This window comes from Cryptomeria japonica, chromosome 10 (assembly GCF_030272615.1).
Source record: "Cryptomeria japonica chromosome 10, Sugi_1.0, whole genome shotgun sequence".
In the NCBI taxonomy this organism is placed as follows: Eukaryota; Viridiplantae; Streptophyta; class Pinopsida; order Cupressales; family Cupressaceae; genus Cryptomeria; species Cryptomeria japonica.
The window spans coordinates 666,326,925-666,349,681 of NC_081414.1; the positions used below are offsets into that span (position 1 = coordinate 666,326,925).

Consider the following 22,757-nt stretch of genomic DNA (forward strand, 5'->3'; position numbering starts at 1 on the left):
TAGTCTAAGTTCCAGAAGCAATCTCCAATCCACATTTATTAATTATCTTGCATTTTCCATCTTTAAATTGCAAATGCAATCCTTTATCCACCATCTGACCTACACTCAAGAGATTATGATTTAAGCCTTCAACATAGAAAACATTATCAGTATTTGTCTTACCGTCCGATGATATTGTTCTTTTGCCTTTGATCCTACATGACTTGGGTATGTGCAGGATCATGGTGTGCCAAAACAGGCCCTCAAGTGGCAATGCAATTTCAGAAAATCAGAGTTATGCAATTTGACATGAAAATTTGAATAAGTTGTGAACACTATTTTTAAAATATGTAAGAAGAGAATCTATAGGAAATTGAATGTAGTTTCTAAGCTACTAGTTGTTTTTTGAAAGAAAAAAAATCCTATTTGATAAAAATTTCAAATTTCAATGCAGTGGTACTAAAATTTCAGGAAAAAGATAAGTACACGTATGTCTGACCACCCTACTCACAATAAAATCATAATATTTTTTTATAATATAAGTATTAGACTCATGTCTGGATGTGACACATATTTTTTTATAATTTTTTATAAAGTAAATAATTATTTATGATTTTTTTACTACAACTTTTCAGAAATTCAAAAACTCCTACATCTGACAACCTTAACTTGGTCAAAACCTTATGAAATTTAATTTTTTTTAATTTTTCCCTATAGTAAACGAAGCATAGGATGTGATGCATGTTTCGGATTCAAAAAATGTTATATCGTTTGAAAGTTATGAGTGTTTTCCAATCAGTCTATCAATCAGGACTATTGTCAGAATTCAATTAGAAAATAAACAATAATTATTTATTAAAGTCGAAATAAGACAAGCCTTATATTGTTGGAAAGCTGAGAACGTCCTTAAAAAACCCTTTTCGTTTTTATCAATTTTGGCTACCAAAAAAGTTGTCAACCACCAGTGTAAAGTCTAGAAAATCAAGTAATACTGAAAAATACATTTTTTAAGTTGACTTTCCAGGCTTGTCACTTCCAAGCCAAATCTCAAAGCATTCCTAAGCCAAAATTTGAAATTTAAAATTTGTACAACAAAAATCGGATATCTGGTAAAATCGGATATCCGATTTTAATAAGTAAATTCACTATCTAAATTTGCACATAATTAATCTATTGTTTATTAATATATTAATATATAATATTTTAATATATTAATTTATAAATAAATTAGTATATGATATTAGGGAGAGGGAGAGAGAGAGAGAGAGAGATTAGGGGAGAGGGAGAGAGAGAAGGGGGAAGGGAGAGAGAGATAAAGATATTAGGGGAGAGGGAGAGGGAGAGAGAGAGGGGGGAAGGGAGAGAGATAGAGAGAGATAAAGAGATTAGGGGAGAGAGACAGGGGATATATATATATATATATAGAGAGAGAGAGAGATGGGGAGGGTGAAGGGAGAGAGAGATGGGGAGAGGGAAGGGAGAGAGAGATAGAGAGATTAGGGAGACAGAGAGATATTATTGGTCCTTTAGTGTCCTAAGGGGTCATATTGTGTCGTACAACCACTTAGGACACCATATAACCCCTTAAGACACCAAATTGTATTGTTATGGGTCATATTATATTCTAAGGGGTCATATTGTGTCATATGACCCCTTTAAGACACCATATGATCCCTTAGGACATAATATGACCCTTTACGATTCTATATGGTGTCATTATGGGTCATATAACCACTTATGACACCATATGGTATCGTTAGGGGTCATATGGTGTCCTAAGGGTTCATATTGTGTCCTACGATCCCTTAGGACACCATATGACCCTTTAAGACACCATATTGGGTCATTATGGGTCCTATGGTGTCCTAAGAGGTCATATTTTGTCCTACAACCCCTTAGGGCACCATATGACCCCTTAAGACACCAAATTGTGTCATTATGGGTTATTTGGTGTCCTAAGGGGTCATGGGACTCCATATGACCCCTAAGGACAACATACAACCCCTTATGACACCATATTGGGTCGCTATGGGTCCTATGGTGTCCTAAGGGGTCATATTGTGTCCTATGATGCCTTAGGACACCATATGACCCTTAAGACACCATATTGGGTCATTATGGGTCCTATGGGTCTCGCTCTCAATCAACTAAGTAAACAACTTGTTCCCCCATTGTTTCTATAGGCAAAGTGGAGCCATGTGGTTACCTCTCTATCCTATCCTAAGGGGTCATATTGTGTCCTACGACCCCTTATGACACCATATGACCCCTTAAGACACCAAATTGTGTTGTTATAGATCATATGGTGTCCTAACAAGTCATGGGACACCATATGACCCCTAAGCACAACATACAACCCCTTATGACACCATATTGGGTTGTTATGAGTCATATGGTGTCCATAGGGGTCATATTGTGTCCTACGACCCCTAAGGACACCATATGACCCCTTAAGACACCAAATTGTGTCGTTATGGGTCATATTGTGTCCTTAGGGGTCATGGGACACCATATGACCCCTAAGAACAACATACGACACCTTATGATACCATATTGGGTCATTATGGGTTCTATGGTGTCCTAAGGGGTCATATTGTGTCCTACAACCCCTTAGGACACCATATGACCCCTTAAGACACCATATTGGGTCATTATAGGTCATATGGTGTCCTAAGGGGTCATATTGTGTCCTACGACCCCTTAGGACACCATATGACCCCTTAAGACACCAAATTGTGTCGTTATGAGTCCTATGATGTCCTAAGGGGTCATATTGTGTCATACGACCCCTTAGGACACCATATGACCCCTTAAGACACCAAATTATGTCATTATGGGTCATATGACATCCTAAGGTGTCATGGGACACCATATGACCCCTAAGGATAACATACGACCCCTTATGATACCACATTGGGTTGGTATGAGTCATTTGGTGTCCATAGGGGTCATATTGTGTCCTACAACCCCTTAGGACACCATATGACCCCTTAAGACACCAAATTGTGTTGTTATGGGTCATATTGTTTCCTAAGGGTGTTGGTATTTTGGATATGTTAATATGGTTTTGTCATTGATGTCAACACCTATTAACTCTGACACTTGGAGAATTGGCAATGTTCACCGACAAGCAATTGACTTATGCACAGTCACCGGTATCTGGTACACTGGAAGAATATATTGTTCACCGGCACTTGGAATGACATGGAAAACACCTAGTTATGTCGAAGACATTGTTTGGACACTTTGTCTTGAAGATTTGTTCATTGGTATATTTGTGTTTGCATATTTGTTGTTACCGACAAATAGATCCAGGATAAACATTGATAGGCTTATCTATTCCAGATCAACATGACACGCTATGGAGATGATTTATTATTGTTGTAAATGCATTAAGATGACAAGTTTAATTGGATATTGCATTGGTCATTGATTTACTTGTAAAATGTTTTACTGTAATATCTTTTAGAGCCGACCTACTAAAATTAGTCTTAGGTTATGGTATAAATGTAAGATCTTATTTGTAAGATCGATATGTGAATGTGAGAAGGATTGTAATTCGGTATATGCGAGAATAAGCAGAGCTTTATATGCAGACATCATTTGAAGGTGAAGGAAGGTTTTATCAAGGCATATCAGAACTGAACCGGTACTGAATCCAGCATATGAAGATGCTATTTTGAGCAGTACATCATTATTGGATTTAACCATCCAATTGTAGTCAGTGTGACTCCCATTTGTGATTGAGCAGTGAGCTCTAGGTGCTTGGCCTTTCTGCATGTGCAAACCCCATTTTGTATACACATACTATCTGCAGTAGTACCATCTGATTGTGGGTAAGGTTTCCCACCATGGTTTTTCCTCTTACAGGGTTTCCATGTACAAATATTGGTGTTATGTGTTGTGGATGTTATTGTCTTTCTGTTTCATGCATTAATCTTTACCGATGCTGCAATTAACTGATAAAACTGTCTATCGACATAAAGTTTGGTTCACCGGTATTAAGCATTAAGTTTGGTTAAGTTTTAGTTTTTGTTTAAATTTATTAGACATCTGATTCACCCCTCCCCCCCTATCAGTTGTCTCTGGGACCTAACAATTGGTATCAAATCCTAGTCCTCTTTTTGCAGAAGTTTAACAGCTTGAGGAGATCCAATGTCTTCTAACTATTTCAGGAAGTACAATCCTAAACTTGATGGAACCAACTATGGGATATGGAAGATCAAGATGGAGACACATCTTAATTGCATTGGAAAGGACATCTGGGAAGTTACAAAGAATGGCTATACTGTTCCTACTCCCAGTGATCATAATCCACCTACCTTAGGAAAAGATGAAGAAAATGATTGTAAAGCAAGAGAAGCACTTTTGAGTGCATTATCATATCAACAAATCATGGGATTATTAGATAGATCTACTGCTAAAGCTATTTGGGACCATTTGGAAACATTGAATGAAGGAGATTCCATAGTCAAAATTGCAAAACTTGAAAGCTTCTAGGTCAGGTATGAAAATCTAAAAATGGAAGAAGATGAAAGGATTTCTACTTTTATGGAAAGAGTTAATGAAATTTTTTTGGGTATTAAATGTTGTGGAGGAACCTTAAGTGAAGATGAAATTGTTTCAAAAGTTTTAAGAGGATTGACACTAGCATACAAAATGAAATTTACTGCTATAAATGAGTTAAGAACAATGCCTAATACATTAGTAACTAGAGACACATTGATTGGAAAACTTTCAGCCTTTGAAATTGAGGAATTTGGTCATGTTGCTACTATAAAGATGGATTTAGCTTTTAAGGCATCAACATCATCTGCACCATCATTTGACAAATTTGATTGGAAAACCTTTTATGCAAGAGAACTTGAAGAAAGTAGGAGAGAAAATGAAAAACTTGAAGAGCTTGAAACACTATTTGCAAGGAAAATGCCTAAAGGTCTAATTGGAAGTAAGGATGAAGGTAAAGCACCCTTTAAATGTTTTAACTGTAATAAGATTGGTCATATGGCTTCAAGATGCCCTAATAGACTTGCAAGATTGAGAGAAGAAGCTAGAAGAAAATACAAGCCTAACCCTGAATATCAGAGATACATATTTAAGAAGAATAAAGATAAATCTTGTTATCTTGTTGATGAAGGAGTCACTGATGATTCTGATGAGGATCCAATAGACAATGGATGGGTCTTTGTTGCTATAATAGAAGATCAACCGACACCTACTGTTCAACCGGTAGACCAGGCCCTGGCAACTAAAGTTGAAGTTAAGGATGAATGGATCATTGATTCAGGATGTTCACATCATATGACTGGTGATAAAGGTAAATTCCTGAACTTTCAAGAATATAAATTTGGAGATCTTGAAGAAGAAGTTTACATTGAGCAACCTGATGGATTTTCTTTGACAGATAACAAAGATATGGTTTGCAGGTTAAGGAAAGCTTTGTATGGGTTGAAGCAAGCTCCAAGAGCTTGGTATGCTAGATTGGATAAATATCTTTTGAAGATTGATTTTTCTAAAGGTAATGCTAACAACAACTTATACTATAAAGTAACAAATGATGACATCTTGGTTATAGAAGTTTTTGTTGATGATATAATCTTTGGAGGAGAAGATGGATTATGTAAAGACTTCTCTATTGAAATGCAACAAGAATTTGAAATGTCTATGATTGGAGAGATAAAATTCTTTTTAGGATTGCAGATCTCATAGACTGATAAAGTTATATTCTTGAGTCAATCTAAGTACTTGAAGGAGTTACTAAAGAAATTTCGGATGGAGATTTCTAAACCGGTAAGCACACCTATGACTACAAATGACAAATTATCACTAAGGGATGAATCTACACCTATTAATCCAACTAAGTACAAATCTATGATAGGAGGTTTACTGTATTTGACACAAACAAGACCTGATATTATGAATGCAATATGTATTGTTTCAATATTTCAGAGTAATCCTAGAGAGAATCATGAATTAGCAGTAAAAAGGATTTTTCGGTACTTACAAGGCACTACAAATCTTGGCTTATGGTATCCTAGAGATGAAAACTTTGAATTATGTGCATACACAGATGCAAATTGGGCAAGAGATGTGGATGACAGAAAAAGCACCACCGACGAAGCATTTTTTCTTGGAATCAGATTAATTTCTTGGTTGAGTAAGAAACAAAGTTGCACATCTTTATCAACAATAGAATTAGAATATGTTGCAACAACAACTAACTGTACGAAGGTATTATGGCTTAAACAAATGTTGAAGGACATAAAGGTAAAATGGAGGGAACCTACAACTATATATTGTGATAATACAACAACAATTGATATATCTAAGAATCTAGTACTACATTCTAAAACTAAACATGTTTCTATCAAACTGAATTTTCTGAAAGAGAATGTTGAAGCAAAAGAAGTAAAACTGGTTTATGTGAATACTAAAGAGCAGATTGTAGAAGTTCAAATTTTGACAGAGTGAAAAGTGGAGGACCAAGGTGACCTACTTTCTCGATCTTGAGAATTTTGGTCGAGCTTCTAATAGTGAATCCAATGCATCTCTCTAATTTGAAACAAATCCTAATTGTTTTCCTTAGATTTAAAGGACCAAGGTGACCTACCTTCCCAATCTTTAAAGAACAGGCTTCGATTCTCTTTTTCTTCTTAAATCCCTATCTATGGCTTTATTTGATACCTTTAGTAGTCTTTTATTTTTGTTTCATTTCAATTATCCATTTCTTTATCCTAAACCCTACAATTCATAATCCAAATTTCAACTCAAAAGGGGGAGACAACAAAATTGGTAAATCTAATTAGTATTCTCATCTCTTTACCCAATTGAATTGTGGCTAGATCAATTGCATTTACCCCCCTCTTTTAATGTAATGGGCCCTTAGGTAGAATTAGTATTTTTATTATTTTAATTGGTGAAATCCTAATTTCTCCTCACAACTACATTTTGGTGAACCCAAATTGCTTCATGCTTATTTTTAATTTATCGTCTTAAATTTGATTTTGTATGCACTTAAAGATTTTTATTTGCACTCAAAGATCATATTTGCAATTGAATTACATAAATTTAGAGGTTAAATCCATAAAAACCTTAATTTATTATTCTACAATTGACTTTTAGGTTGCATATTTTTTCAATTGTGGTTTCAAATCTTCAATTAATATTATCTTCATTCTAACTAGAGAGATATAATGATAAAAGGGGTTTGAGCTCTTAAAATCCATTGTAGAATCCTTTGTTTAGAAGGAAGAAAAAGCTCACCATAATCAAGTTTTAATGGTGGAACAAAGTGACCTTGAAGGAGACACTAAGATTTTATAGACATGGGTTTAAACGTAACCTATAGAAGATGTCTTCCTTTAGAAAGATGAATTTGTTATTCCTTGTGAAATACTAACTCAAATTAGGGTAACCATACATAAGGTTCACATTTAGAGAATCAATTCTAAGAGAAATGAATGTCATAACTATTTAAACAATTCTTTATTACATAAGAGAAATTTGAAAACCTAACTCAATTCATTGTGCAAGACATAGTATATGTTGACCTCAATTGTTAGGTGCTAGACATACATTCTTAAGAAAAATCTTTTGATTTCAATACAAAATAAATACAAGAAATCTAGTATTTCAAACTGCATAATAATGTTGTAATCCTCTTTTATTCCCTTGAGTATGGTTTTAATACTAAGACGTATTTAACAAGGTAATTAGGATACAATTTTTTCATATACCTAGGTGACGACAAAATCAACCTAAGAAGTTGTACTACCATTTACATCATCTTATTTCTAAAACATTAGTTTGCTTACTACAGATCTACTCCTTGCTATGTTACAATTTCCCAAATGGAAGGTATATAATTTTGAAAACTATAGAACTGTGCTCTCAGTCAACCCACAATTTAGGTTGATAGTATTTATAAAATATTATGTTTCTCAACATGTCCTAAGTCATCCTTGAAGTTATTTTGATTATTGTAACTATAATAATTAGATTTCTTAAGAAAAATGTATGACCAATATTGAAAATAATATACTTAATTGAAACATGTAATATACTTATTTCTAATTATTCTAATTTCCAGAGTTCCCAAATTTAACTTTAATACCCAATATCACACCAAAATTTTTAATTGAACAACTAACTATTTTTTATTTGAACCATTAATATCATTATAAGACTTATATTGGCCACTATTTGTAGTATACCATTAACACCTTCATGTGAAACTTAATGTGATAGTTGGTACAAAAAGCATGCAAAAGACACTCGATGACTATAAGTGAAAGTGGTGTGACTACTATCACATATCAAGAGCCACTGAACTTGTTGTGAAGATGTGAGGTATCAATAATAAGGGGAAGAAACCCTAGAGGCTTTTCCATACCAACAAGCTGATTTTTTTTTTCAAATAGTTTGATCTCAAGTTGTGAGACTCGATATTCTTTTCATCAATTTTTGGCTAATAAATTGATTTAAGTATAATGTCTGTACCCAAATTACTAGTTTTAGAAATGGCCATCAAGTTTAAGGCAAGGAGTATAGACGTGATGCTGGCAATGGCCACGGAATTTCACTTTACATCTGTCAATTTTATTTGCTTGAGTCTCTAATATCCTCAACAGATCCATTTTGTTTATTTCCTACTATCATGGCATTCCACAAGATCAGATTTCTTTTGGGATATTTCATCAGTAACCATGCGCTTTATCTCTGTATCCGTATTTTGTACACGTCTACCAGATGTTTTGAAACTTTGCTTGATAAAATTTGTTTTCGTTGTACAAATTTAATGGATAGTCATACACTATTATTGCAAGAAATGGACATTTGCTAACATTTTGTGGGTTTGGAGAATGTGTGCAGCGCGCAACTTACGTGTCCACGCCAGCTCATCTCTAATGTAAAGTGGAACTGTTCACAACCAAGTAAAGCGACGGACATAAACAATGCAAAACTTGCGGTTAAAAGATGAACGGACAAAATGGATTTAATCGTCTTGCAATGCTTTTTCTAAATTTTAGACCATTGATTTTAAACTAGCAATTGTATCTTGGTGTGGAAGATCAATGAAAAAAAAATATTTTGTTTTTTCTTACATTTATGCAATACATGAGGAAAATTGGTGAGACATTTAACAAAACTTTCAATTGAGAAGTGATAGCTTCAATTCAACTATACATCCACTTTCATGGATCCAAACATGATTGAAACAAAACCTTTGAATCAGGAACATTATTAAGCTCCATTACTAGTAGGCTCATATATAATATTTACAATAAGGCTCGAGAGAGATAGTGGAAGATACAAAGAGGTAACGAGATAAAGATAGAGACTTGTGCATAGAGGTGAAGATTGAGATTCATATGGAGAAGGAGATGGATATGGAGAGAAGAAGATGGAGAGATAGAGAGAGAGAGAGGGGAGGGGGGGAATACATATAGATGGAAGAGGTAAATATATAGAGGGAGAGAGGAAGAGAATGAGAGAGGGAGAGATAGAAAGATAAAAATATATATAGAAAGTGATATATAGAGAGAGGAAGAGATAATGAGATAGCTATAGAGGGAAAGATGGAAGAAAGAAATGTAGAGCTAGACCTAGAGAGGAAAATATATAAATGGATAGGAGAGAGAGAGAAAAATAGAGAGATTGTGACATAGAATGATAGAGTTAGAGATAGAGATAGTGAGATAGATATGGAATAGGCAGAGAGATGGTGAGAGATAGAGAGATATAAGGAGAGTGATAAGGATATATAGGGATGACGATCAAATCTTGCATTTATATGATTATATACATATATCTTTAATTTATTTATTCACCTTTAAAAAAATTAATTCAATGAAAAAATTCTCTGATTAAAATAATAAAATATGAATGTAACATGTCTCTAAAAAAATTTTAGGTTCAAGTTTTTTTTTTTTTTTTTTGGCATGTTTTTGGACATTAAAGCATCCACTTGTCTAAAAGGAATTTAAAGAAAAACCAAAAAATACTTGAAAATGCTAGCCAAATTTTTGAAAAGATCGCTTTTTGTACTTATCATCTTAAAAGAATAATCATAGAATAGAAATAAAAATAAATATAAGTATACATAATTAAATATATAACAATTTTGATTTTATAATGACTAAATATTATTATTTGAAAAAGAAACATTCATTTTAATAGTATAAATATACATAATTAAATATATAATAGACATGTACCATAAATTTAAAATATATCGTAAATATATGATAAAAAAAACACTCATGCAATCAAATCAAAAGTAGCATACAAACATAATATATAATTCACATGGATTGTGGAAATCTACTAACTTTGATTTAATTGATACAAATGCAAAAAACACTACACAATCAAATCTTAAAACAACCTACTTTTTTTTTGGTTAAAAGAAATACTAATTTTACAATATATTAAATTTTTTAAAATTTAAAATATATTTAAAAATGAATATAAATCGATTAAATTAAGTTTGAAATAAATTCATATTAAAATTAAAATACAATAAATATTAAACTTCATAAATTAATAAATAGTTAATAAATAAAAAATAAAACTAATTTTTAAAATTTAATAGTAATATTATTATTATTTATAAAGTAGCCTTTAATATTTTTATTCTAATATAATATAAATACAACAAATTGACATAAAAGCTAAGCTAATTGAAGGATTCAACTTTCATCAATTATTGTCACTATAAAATAGTTACAAGTGGGTTGTGGGTACAAATCCATGCCTAGCTTATGTGATCTTGTTGGACTTGTTTTTATCTTCTGGACCTGGCCTTTTCACCTAAACAGGTAGTATGTGGGAAAATGCCCCATAAAATTGGTAATACATGATATTCACTCTAATTAATATTAGAAAAATTATCCAAATGACATATAGGTGAAATTCTAGAAGAGAGCGTAGATTAAAATTTTAATAATAAATTGATATATGATGCAGTAAAAAGTGATACGGGAGGTTTAAAAAAAGAACAAATATAATTCCACTCTTCATAGAAAACAAAGCAGCTGTCAAAAGGCCATCACAATATAAAATCTGTAGAGATTTTTGGCTCTGAGGAGAAAGAACAGACAGCTAAAGGATTCCGGACGCAACATATTTTCTGCTCATGCCAGTGTTTGTCTTTATAAAAATAGCCACATTGAAAATGCAATATTAATTTTTCTCGAAATTTTCCACATTTTGTACGTACATGCTTGAAGGCGTAAATATGAAAGAAAAGTCAAGGGACTATATCGTCTTGCATTCGTTTTAGGAAATTGTGAAGCATTGATTTGCAAAGTTAGCCGGTGCATCTCATATAAGAGACGCCTTCGGCGTAAATACAGGTTGTCTCTTTCATATAAATACACTTTTGGCATAAAAAGTAATAGAAAATAAAATTTAGATTGAATTGAAAAATAAAATTTAGATTGAATTGAACATAAAATTTAGAATTAAATTTTAATTCATTTCTTAATCATGGCACTTCTCATCCCAAACCCCAAAGCTAATGAAAATAACATTAAACAACCATCCATTGCAACTTTCTTCAGTACAAAGAAAAATTACTCTGTAAATATAATTTTAGAAAAATTAATAAAAATTAATTTGTAAATATAATTTAAGAAAAAATAATATAGAGATATAATCTTTTAGATAAAAATGTGTCAGTATTTTTATTAGACATTTTGAATCACTCTTAAACTTATATCATCAAAAATTGGATTATGTGAGAAATAGAATGAAAAATAGCTTTTTGTTTCTAGAATACCAACAACAAAAAATTAATGATCTTAAGAAACTTCTTATACTCTTAAGAAATTCATTAGGTCTCTGAAGACAAAATATCAGGATCCATTGTAATCCAATCAAGGTCTATTATAATCCAACTTATAACTAAAAAGATTTCACTTGTCCTTGATTTATATACACAATATGTCAAAAAAAATCCAAAATAACTACAATGAACTAGTTTGAAACTATTCAACTTCACTAATAGACCAAAAACCCTTTAAAACAGATCCTAAATATGTATCTTAACTGATCCATAAAAAACTTAACATATAGAAAACCTCCTGCAAAGAAAAAAGAAAAAAACACTTCATCACAGTTTCAGCTACCTCGAAATCCAAACAATTTACGCACACCCCATATCAATACAGTAAGGGCTGCAAGTATGAGTATCTCTCCCAAACTGGGCGTTTCCGGTGGGCGTTGCTCAGCCCTCACCTCCTCTCGATATGAGAAAACCGGCGGCGCCCGCCTCTCTTGCGCCGATCTCACCTCCTCTCGGCGTGAGAAAACCGGCGGCGCCCGTCTTTCCTGCTCCGATCTCACCTCCTCTCCACATGAGAAAACCGGCGGCGGCGCCTTTTTACCTTGTTGCGATGGTGGGTTCCTCTGGGCATTCAAAGGTCGCTTTCTTACTCTTGGAAAGTAATTATCCTTGCCCATTCGCTCTCTCAGATGGGGTTCAGGAGGTGCTCTGAAAAGTGGCCTGGAATACAGATTCACTTCTACTGTGGAAATTTGAGCTTTTCTAAACAGCCAGAGGCGCCTGTTGTCATTCGACCACAGTACACCATTCTCATCTTTTGCCACCTCTATCAGTGGAAAATCGCTGGCTTTGAGTCGATTTGAGCGAAGGTCACTCAAAGCGTCCTTTAGCAGAAATTCCTTCCCATTGCCGAGCTTGAAATGATCTGCAATGGAGTCCTGACTGAACCTTAGCTGGTTCGGCCTCACCTTCACACTTTCACGATCCATAACAACAATGGAGGAGGAGTTGCAGAATACCCACTTTGTTTAACTCTATATAAATCAAGTAGTGGATTGCAGTACTCTCTTAATTCACTATCACAGTGAATTTCCAGCTTCTTTCGCAGAATTGATGAAAGATTAAGTTAGGTAGTGGAGATTGGTACAAGGAGCCCCACTACACAGTTTGATTTGACAATGCTTGCTTCCTCCCATTTGCGTTAAAAGAAGAATCACTCCCCTGCCGTACCAAAAAGATTATTCAAAGATGACCATGATTTGTCATTCCAAACTCATTAAGATAATACCTTTTTTTTAAAAACCTTTGAGCAAGTAACCTTAGAATATAATATAAGTTGAGATTGAAATCATTTGAATGGTATTAGTGTATATATTTCACATTTTAGTAGTAATATATTAGCATTATTATTAACTCAAAAATTTCACTTGTTATTTTTATTTTCATTTTGATTTATACAATTGTATTCCATAATAATTACTAGTCATATTATAATGTTCTAAATGAAGGTTAATGAAATGATAAAGTGAAGGACAATGTTATGATAAATTTTGTAAGTAACATTTGTCTATTATAAAGAATATTTATCTATAACAAATAACTATTACATATCGCCTCTTATGATGCAAGAGCACTTTAATAATTTAGTTAGAATAAAGCAAAAAAAAAAAAAAATTGTTCGGATTGGATAATGGTGTGATAAAATTTGTAAGTAATATTAGTCTATTGCAAAGAATATTTGTCTGTAAGGAATGAGTATTAGGTACTATCTTTTATGATGCAAGAGCACTTTAATAATTTAGCCAAAATAAAGCAGAAAAAAAATGGTTCACATTGAATAATGGTTTGATAAACTTTGTAAGTAATATCGGTCTATTGCAAAGAATATTATATGTCAAAAATGAGTATTAGATATTGTCTCTTATAATGCAAGAGCACTTAAATAATTTTGTAAGAATAAAACAAAAACAAAAAAGTTCACATTAGAGTGAGAATCGTCATAATGAATGTATGTTGTACATGACACTTTTCTTAAAGCTACTTTTCAAAAAAATAATGTTCTTGTTGGTCCCCTAAAAAATAAAATGTATAATCTCTGACATCTTGCATTTAGTTTTAAATTATATTCATGAATAAAAAGGCCTCAAATTTAATGGACTATCTTAATAACGGTTAGTATTCAAACAAGGATTATAAACAAGTAGTATACTATGAAGGAATGTCACAATTTTATATTCTTTAGTAGTAACATGAAATCTAATTAAGTCTTAGAATATAATGCCATGACTACTTAATCCATAAAAATACTTAATCATGTTTACTTTTAGGGATTTGATAAATTTTATTTTTTATTTTTACTTTTATTTTGATTTGTACAACAATAATAATTACTAGACATATTATAATGTTCTAAATGAAGGATAATGGTATGACAAAATGAAGGATAATGGTATGATAAACTTTGTAAATAATATTTATCTAAATTGTAAAGAATATTTATTTGTAGCAGATGAAATATTGGAACGTCTCTTATGATGCAAGAACACTTTAATAATGTAGCTAGAAAAAAGCAAAAAAAAAAGGTACATATTGGAGTGAGACTCATCATAATGAATGTATGTTTTAAAATAGACTTTTTTTAAGGCTATTTTTTAAAAGATAATTTGTTCTTGTGGGTCCCCTAAAAAATAAAATGTATAGCCTCTAACATCTTGCATTTAGTTATTAACTATAGTATTAAATTATATTCATGAATAAAAAGGCCTCAAATTTAATGGGCTATCTTAATAACAGTTAACATTCAAGCAAGAATTATTAACAAATAGTATACCATAAAGGGATGTCACAATTTTATATTCTTTAGTATTGACATGAAATCTAACTAAGACTATGACTACTTAATCCATAACAATAATTAATCATGTTTACTTTTAGAAATCTTATAAATCAATTCCATAACCATAGAATTTAAAATAAGTTTAACAAGATCATGATGAAGGCACCATCTATTAATAGTACTCTAAAACCAATATCCGATATTCTAAAGATCCCCTTGAATATATTTTAAATTTATTTATGCTTTCTCATCTAAAAATTTAATATCTTACTCATAAAATTGAAATCAAAATATCACCATACTCAACATATAAAATCATCATCATAATTCTCTAATACATACTAATATTCAATAATTAAAATATTCTCAAATTTATGAAAAATTATATTCAATTGATTCTTAAAAAAAAAAAGACTATAAACATAAAATACACTAAAAGTTTCACATTTATATCATTTTTTAAAAGTCAAAATGTATATCCATCACTTTTAGACATTTCAAATTGAAATATTATATTTCTGTTGATTTTTTTTAAATGGAACGTAAGTCTAAATTTTCATTTGATTATAATGGTGAAAATACACACTTTGTACTTTCCCCCCCTTTATTTAGAGTCATTTTTTACAAGGATATTCCTAATGCAATGACTACAATAGGATGCATTGTTGTGTGGAAGCTAGCAAATAACCTAATCTTACAATAGATATGATATTTCATTTGTCCATATTGTGATTGAGAAATCTTTATGTAGAAAATTGTGCAATTATTTTCACATCAAACAACACTTGTAACACAAAATGATGTCAATTTAAAACATGTCACTCTTCAAAAAATATGTTATAGAATCAAGACAAAGTTCTAAACATCATAATAAATAAAGTTCATATCCTCAAATCCAAATTCAAATCTATATATATGATTCAAATTTACAAATGCAAAAATGAAATTTATAATCACATATGCAAATGAAAATTGTGATTTAATCATAATTGATTTATTTATAATGGTTGACGCTCTTGAAAGTGATACAGAACAATAAACTATCATAGCTTTCTTCAATTAAAAAAAAAAACTAAATGTCTTATCAAATTTATCATGCTGTTAGAAATCCAATATGTCTCTTGAATACAAAAGATTAAGGAGTTTAGTAAGCTAGCTTATACCTAAAAATTATATAAAATTCAAAAGCCACAATCCCCACATCTAATACATATGTAAAAGAAAAGTACACTTACAAAAGTAAAGGAAATCCTCTTCAACCCTCAATTTCAATGGCCTTAAAATCCAAACCATTTACGCGCAACCCATATTAATACAGTTGCAGCTGCAGGTACGAGAATCATTCCTAATCCAGACGTTTCTTTGTTGGGAGAGGGATCTGGTGGATCTTGTCTCTCTTGCTCTGACCTCAGATCTGGTGGACCTTCTTGTCTCTTTTGCTCTAACCTCGGATCTGGTGGACTTTGTCTTTCTTGCTCTAACCTCAAATCCGGTGGACCTTGTCTCTCTTGCTCTGACCTCACCTCCTCTTCATATGAGAAAGATGGTGAAGCTTGTCTCTCTTGTTGTGATCCCACTTCTTCTTGACATGAGAAAACAGGTGGATTCCATCTATCTTGCTTCGATTTCACCTCCTTTGGACATGAGGAAATTGGTGGGGATTGTCTTCTTTTTGTTGATCTCACCTTGTCTTGCCTTGAGAAAACTAGCGGGTGTTGTTTCTCTTGTGCCAACCTCACCTCCTCTCCACATGAGAAAAATGGTGGTTGTTGTCTCTCTTGCACTGACCTCACTTCCTCTGGACATGAGAAAATCGGTGAAGCATGTATGTCTTGCACCAACATCACCTCTTGACGTGATAAAATTGGTAAGTGTTGTCGCTCTTGCGACAACCTCACCTCTTCTTCTCGATAGAACAAACTTGATGAATGTTGTCTCTGTTGTGCCGACTTCATCTCCTCTTGAGATGAAAAAATTGATAAAATTTGTCTCTCTTGCACTGACTTCAACTCCTCTCCACATGAGAAAGCTGATGGGGCCTGTCTCTCTTGCACTGACCTCAACTCCCCTCCAAATGAGAAAGCTGATGGGACCTGTCTCTCTTGAAATGAGGTGATCATCTCATTTCGACTTTGGTCCCATCTCTCTTGAGCCAACCACACCTGTCTCTCTTGCACTGACCTCACCTCATTTCGACTTTGGTCCCGTCTCTCTTGAGCCAACCTCACCTTTTCTCGATATGAGAAAACTGGTGGAGCCTCTCTCTCTTGTGCCGACCTCACCTCCTCTCGACAAGAGAAATCTGGTGAGGGTTGTCTCTCCACCCTTCCATAGGGATAAGGCGTCCTTATACTTTCTTGCTCTACCCTGAATGGTGGGTTCCTTTGCCTTATTACAGGTCGCTTCCTTACTCTTGGAAAGTAATCTTCCCTGCCCATTTCCTCTCTTAAATGGGGTTCGGAAGGTGCTCTGAAAAGTGGCCTGGAATACAGATTCACTTCTATGGTGGAAACGCCGGCTTTCCTAAAGAGCCAGAGGCGTCTGTTTTCTTTGGACCAGAGTACACCATCCTCATCTCTGGCCACCTCTATCAGTGGAAAGACGCTCGCCTGGAGTCGATTTGAGCGAAGGTCACTCAAAGCGTCCCTTAGCAGAAATTCCTGTCCGCCCTCAAGATTGAAATGATCTGCAATGGAGTCTTGAGTGAACCTTAGCTGGTTAGGCCTCACCGTCACAGTTTCGAAATCCATAACAACTATGAATCAAAGAGTTACTGAATACTTGAGTTGAATGACCTTGTTTTCCTCTACATAAATCAACTAGTCGATGACAGCGCTCCCTTAAATCGCTATCACATTGAAATTCGAGGTTCTTTTGCACGATTGATGGGAGAATAAGGTAGTGGAGATTGGTACGAGGAGCCCCACTAAAAAGTTTGATCCACAATGTTTGCGCCCTCTCATCTGCGTTAAAATAACGTCCGTGCCGTACCAAAAAAATTATTCAAAGATGGCCATGTTTGGTTGATTGTATCTTGGTGTGTAATGGATACAAGGAATAGGTGTGGAAAATCAATTAGAGAATATTTTGGTCTTTTTTTGGTATATATTTTGTAATACATGGGGTCTGTTAGCACATATTTTTACAAAATACTTTGTGCTATACATAGATGCCCTTTTTCTTATCAGGTGTTTTATATGTAGGGGCATACCGAAGAAAATGGAGTTGTCCAAAGATTAACTCGCATCGTCAAGACTCCCAAACCTATGCATATAGAATGGTGGAAAAGGCTTTGAAAACTTTCAAGTGTGATGCGCTAGCAGAGGGAAAGCCTTTATCCCACATTGTTTGTGGGATAAGCTCGTTTAACGTTTAAGTCCAAAACGGCCCGTATGATAATTGTCGAAAGACAAAAGGCTTTTAGCGTGAAGAAGGGTGACGCTGATGGACCCCATGTATGCACGTATCCCGAAGAAACCAAATTTTTACAACAGACTGGCGAGGATGGAGGCTAAAGATTGAGCAAGTTTGACTAATCGGACAGTGATTGCGGAGGATCTGACGATCGTCGCTATGTCGCAAGATAGAGATGCATGTTGGTTTAAACTCGCATCCTGGAGACTAAGAACGTGTGGAAAAGGGGAGGTTAATGAGCACGCAAGTTCGAAGTGGATCAACGGTCGTCGCTATACCACAAGATGGAGTTGCACAACCTATATCCCCCACGACATAGCAACTGCCAAGGTGGCAGATGAGGTGTCGTCCTGGTAGATCTGTAAGCGACTTAGGATGTGCCACGTGGTAAAGCGCAGAAGAAGAACCCAGGTCTAGTGGCACATGAAATGGCAAAATAGATAGGGTCCCGTGGCAGTCAAGGTGGATCCATGGGCGAACCAAAAAGTGACACGCGGCACGGATGGACGAAGAGAAGAGAAAGTCGTTCTGGCAAGATTAAAGGTTAAGCAGATAAGGAAGATCGGACGGACAAACGGATCAATCCAATGGTGGTCACTATATCGCGATCGGAAGGTGCTCGATGTGTATTCGCCGCGACATGGCGACCGAGTGGTGGGGCCTGCTAAGGAAGCAATTCAAAAGACCAAATTCTGGCAGTGAGTCCAGGTTGTGCTGAAGTGGCAGGATAAAGACCCCAGAGCCAATCAAAAGAAGACACGTGGCAAAGCGCAGAGGGAGGTAGATCAAGTGGTAGAATGAGGTGGTTAAGGGAAACAGTTGAAGTGAAACAGTCAGGTGGTGCTGAGCTTATCGAACAAGCTTAGGTTGCGATGGATTTCAAAAAAGAGTCACTGAAAGTAGCAGTTTCATCGACATGAGGTTCATCGAAGAAATTAGCAGTTGTCCCATCGAAAATAAAAGGTGTCGATGAAACTAAAGAATCAATAAGGCTTGTGAAGAGCTTGCCGATGAGGAAGTTTGGCAGAAAAGATAAAGGGTGATCCTCGAACGAACCAGAAGAAGATAAGTGGCACGAATGGATGCGCACCAAAGGGAAAAATTAAAATTAAATGTATAGCTCGGACTATAAGGGGGGAATATGGTCGGAATACCGATTCCTGAAAATAATAAAAGAGAAAAAATAATGAGAGGATGATGAATATTTGCTGAAGAATTTTATCAAGACAGAGAATAGAAGACACATTATTAAAGCATCATTTAGTATTTTTTAAGGGTTCTCATTTGTAATTTTTTATTAAACCAAAGGGTGTGTCCTTTGGAGGGAAATTGTCTGTAACTCCCTATTGTGTATGAAAGGGTGTGTCCTTTCATATATGCCTTTTGATTTGCATACTTATAGGGAGTCATTTTTGTATGTAATGGGGGGAAGTCACAATAACAACATAATGCTGTAGGGATTGAATATCATTTTGTATCAGAGAAGTCTATAGGAAGAAGAAGTATCATTTTGTGCAAGCAATCTGTAATGAAGTATTTACAAGTGCAGCTTATGTATGCAATTATTTCCTAAAGATTTATATACAAGGTTTATTGTCTCTTTTTCCAAATATTGTGTACACTTTTTTTGTTGATGAGTTATCTTTTGTCCTCTTGATAAATCTATTTATAGATTTGCTATGATGTGAATCACAAGTCGTTGCATTAAGTGAAAGATTGAGTTCTTATTGTTTGTGTAACGCATATTGAACCTTCATAGTTGATGAGAAATTGTCTCTTGAGTTGATAAGATATTTTGTGCACAAAGTGTCATATATATCCCCGGATAGAGGCACTAGTCTGTTATTGATCTTTTAAGGTTTTGATCTGTATGCATTCAAGGTCCTTAATAGAGAAACGTTCTTCCAAAATCCTATATGAACTGATCTATGCAGATTTTATTTAAGTCCTGAAAGCAATCTCATTTTCAATATACATTCACAATCATTTCTTTTCAAAGCATTCAGTTAAAGCACATAATAAAGCATAGTTACAAAACAATAATTTGCCAATTGTGTAAACTTGCTAAAAGGTTTAAATCCACTATAAATAACCTCTTTTGTGCTTGAGAGGAAGAGCCACACCCACCTAGGTTCAGTGGAGCCTAAAGTGCAGAGGGATTTGGTCTTCAACCATCCTTGTTCATTGGCCAAGGCTGATTAGACTATTTGAGGATTTGGCAAGTCTTTTGGTTTTCCAATCTGTGGTTTTGGGAACCAATAGATTGGCAACTCTACTGGGGAGTTGTCACACAAAGTTTTCATAATCTTTGGTAGTTTATTTTAGACTCTACTGGAGGAGAGATCCCAAAAGATCAGTTAAGTTGGTAATATTTCCTCTTAGGAGGTGGAGACTCTACATTTTAATACATGAATAATAATTGGTATGTTCAGAAAATAAGAGAAACCCCTAGGAATTTGTCAATAAGATTTATGTAGGGGAGGAGGTCTCTACATAAGGGACAAGAAGATTTTGTTCAGTTGAGTCCCAAGAAAAGGAACAAAGAGAAGAAATCAAACATGGTGTTTGAAGGATATAAGAGATTTCCTAGTAGGGAGGAAGATTCTTCATCCGATGGCAAATCTGAAAATAGGGAGGAAAATCCTTTCTATAAAATAAGTACAAAAGATAATTGACATAGTCATGATGAGATCTTGACTGAGCAGGACAAGAAACTAGATGAAATCATACTTAAAATGATCGATTTAAATGGAGATGAATCCAAGATGGCGAAAGCTCTCAAGAGACAACCGGATTGGGTGTTGCAAAAACTAGGAATAAAAAGAGATACAATTCAAAGCCCTAGGTCAGAAGAAATTGAAGACAAGAGTAAAGGTGAAGGAAATAGGCCAACAATTCCTAAATATAGTCCTCCTCATATGAGAAGAATAGAACAACCTTTTGTAACTTATGGTAACCCATTACTAAATGGAACTAGAAGATGGAGGGATGTGCATAGGGATCAAAGTGAAGAAAGGCATGGGGATGGAAGAAGGAACGGAAATGGGGGAAATGATGGGAACTAGAATAACACAAATAGGGGTAACCATATAGGAAGTAATGGGTATGGCACCAATCAAAATAATGGACATAATAGAGGTAACAATGGCAATTATGGAAATGGCAATGGTGGAGATAGGAACAACAATAATGGCAATGGAGGTAATTATAATAGTGGAAACAGTGGGAACAATGGTAATTATGGAAACAATGGTGGATTCAATAGAGGAAGTATGAACAATCAAGGCAACCATCATGTCGGCAGATGACCTATGATCATTGAAAGATACAGACAGTTGGATTTCACTGGCATTGTTGGTTTTCCAAATCAAATCACTAGTGATTCAAGATCAACAATCCCCAAATTCTCAGGGAATGGAACTGATTTGAGCAAAACAACATGCAGTTAATGTAAAAAATATCATTGAAGAATTTGAGTTTCCTCATGAGGATGTATTCATGAAGTTTTTGTTCAATCTTTGATAGAAGATGCAGGGGAATGGTATAGGAACCTTCCTGATGGATGTATCAACAGTTGGGATGAGTTTGTAAAATTATTCTTGGAGGAATTTGGAGATCACAATGATCCTTCATTTGCATCCCATGAATTAACAAGTATAAACAAAAATTAGAATGAATCAGTTGCTGTGTTTAATAAAAGATTTAATAAGGTATTAAATAGAATACCCAGAGATGTCAGACCTATTGATTCTTTTTTGATTAACTTTTATTTGAGTGCTTTTGAAAGCAAAACCCATTATGAGATTTTGTCTCATAGACCTGATACTCTACAAAAAGCATTCAAGATTGCTGCTACTATTGAGAACAATAGGAAGGTTGCTAGGAAAATTGCTAAAATAGATGATCCAAAGTTATACAATCCTAGGGTTCCCAAGAAAGATGACCTTACTCAGATCATGGACATGCTTAAGGACATAAAAGGTAAACAAAATCTTAATGAAAAGCCACCATACAAAAATAATAAGAAAATGAATTTCAATAGGCCCATACTCCATGATATGGCTTATAACACCAATTGGAAGGATGGGAAGCCAGTAAAACCAAATCTGAGTAAAGAAACTCCAGATCCACTAAAGAGAGAAAATAACTTTGTGGGAGATTTTCCATGGCGTGAGGTTTGCAACCTTCCCCATGATGAAAATCAATGCATGATTGCACAGGGTCTGATGGAGGATTGGCATCAAGAAGAGGAATGTGAGCCTACAATTAATCATCTGTCATCAGATCCTATGTGGGGTAGAGATGAGGATTCATCTGAGGAAGAGCAACATTCAAATATACAAAGGATGAGAAACCATCAGGAGTATAGCATACAACAGGTTTTTTCTGATGATGATGAAGATACCCCTGCCTTGAGAAAATTGTTTCAAGAGGAAGAAGTGCCTTCTTTGAGAAACTTGACTGAAGAGGAGAAGAGAGCATTCACAGTGGCTATTGTTTCCTAGGCCAAGAGTAATTACCAGTTGAGAAACATAGCAGTGAATCCTAAACAGGGGAGGCCTGCAAGAATATTCGCAAAAGTCTCAAAACAAAGTGTGAACAAGGAGGCAAATGACAAGAAATGAAAAGAGGATCCAAGTGAACCAACAAAGCAGATTGATGCTTCAAAGTTGGTCAAGCCTATGGAGAAAAAATAAATCAGTAAGCCTCTTTCAAACTGTGGAACTTTTATGTCTCAAG

At 34.3% G+C, this 22,757-nt stretch overlaps 1 protein-coding gene across 1 annotated transcript; it reads right to left on the bottom strand.

The window, feature by feature from the left end:
- Positions 1-11,774: 11,774 nt before the first annotated feature.
- Positions 11,775-17,428, bottom strand: LOC131027526 (uncharacterized). The gene is made up of 2 exons (XM_057957609.2): positions 15,839-17,428; positions 11,775-12,988 (listed from the first exon to the last, which is right to left on the bottom strand). Exon 1 carries the CDS (start codon positions 17,351-17,353, stop codon positions 15,881-15,883), a length of 1,473 nt encoding a protein of 490 aa, XP_057813592.1. The 5' UTR covers positions 17,354-17,428; the 3' UTR covers positions 11,775-12,988; positions 15,839-15,880.
- Positions 17,429-22,757: the final 5,329 nt, after the last annotated feature.

Coding starts and splice junctions, on each gene's coding strand:
- LOC131027526 (XM_057957609.2), bottom strand. CDS start 17,353: ATGGATTTCGAAACTGTGACGGTGAGGCCTAACCAGCTAAGGTTCACT.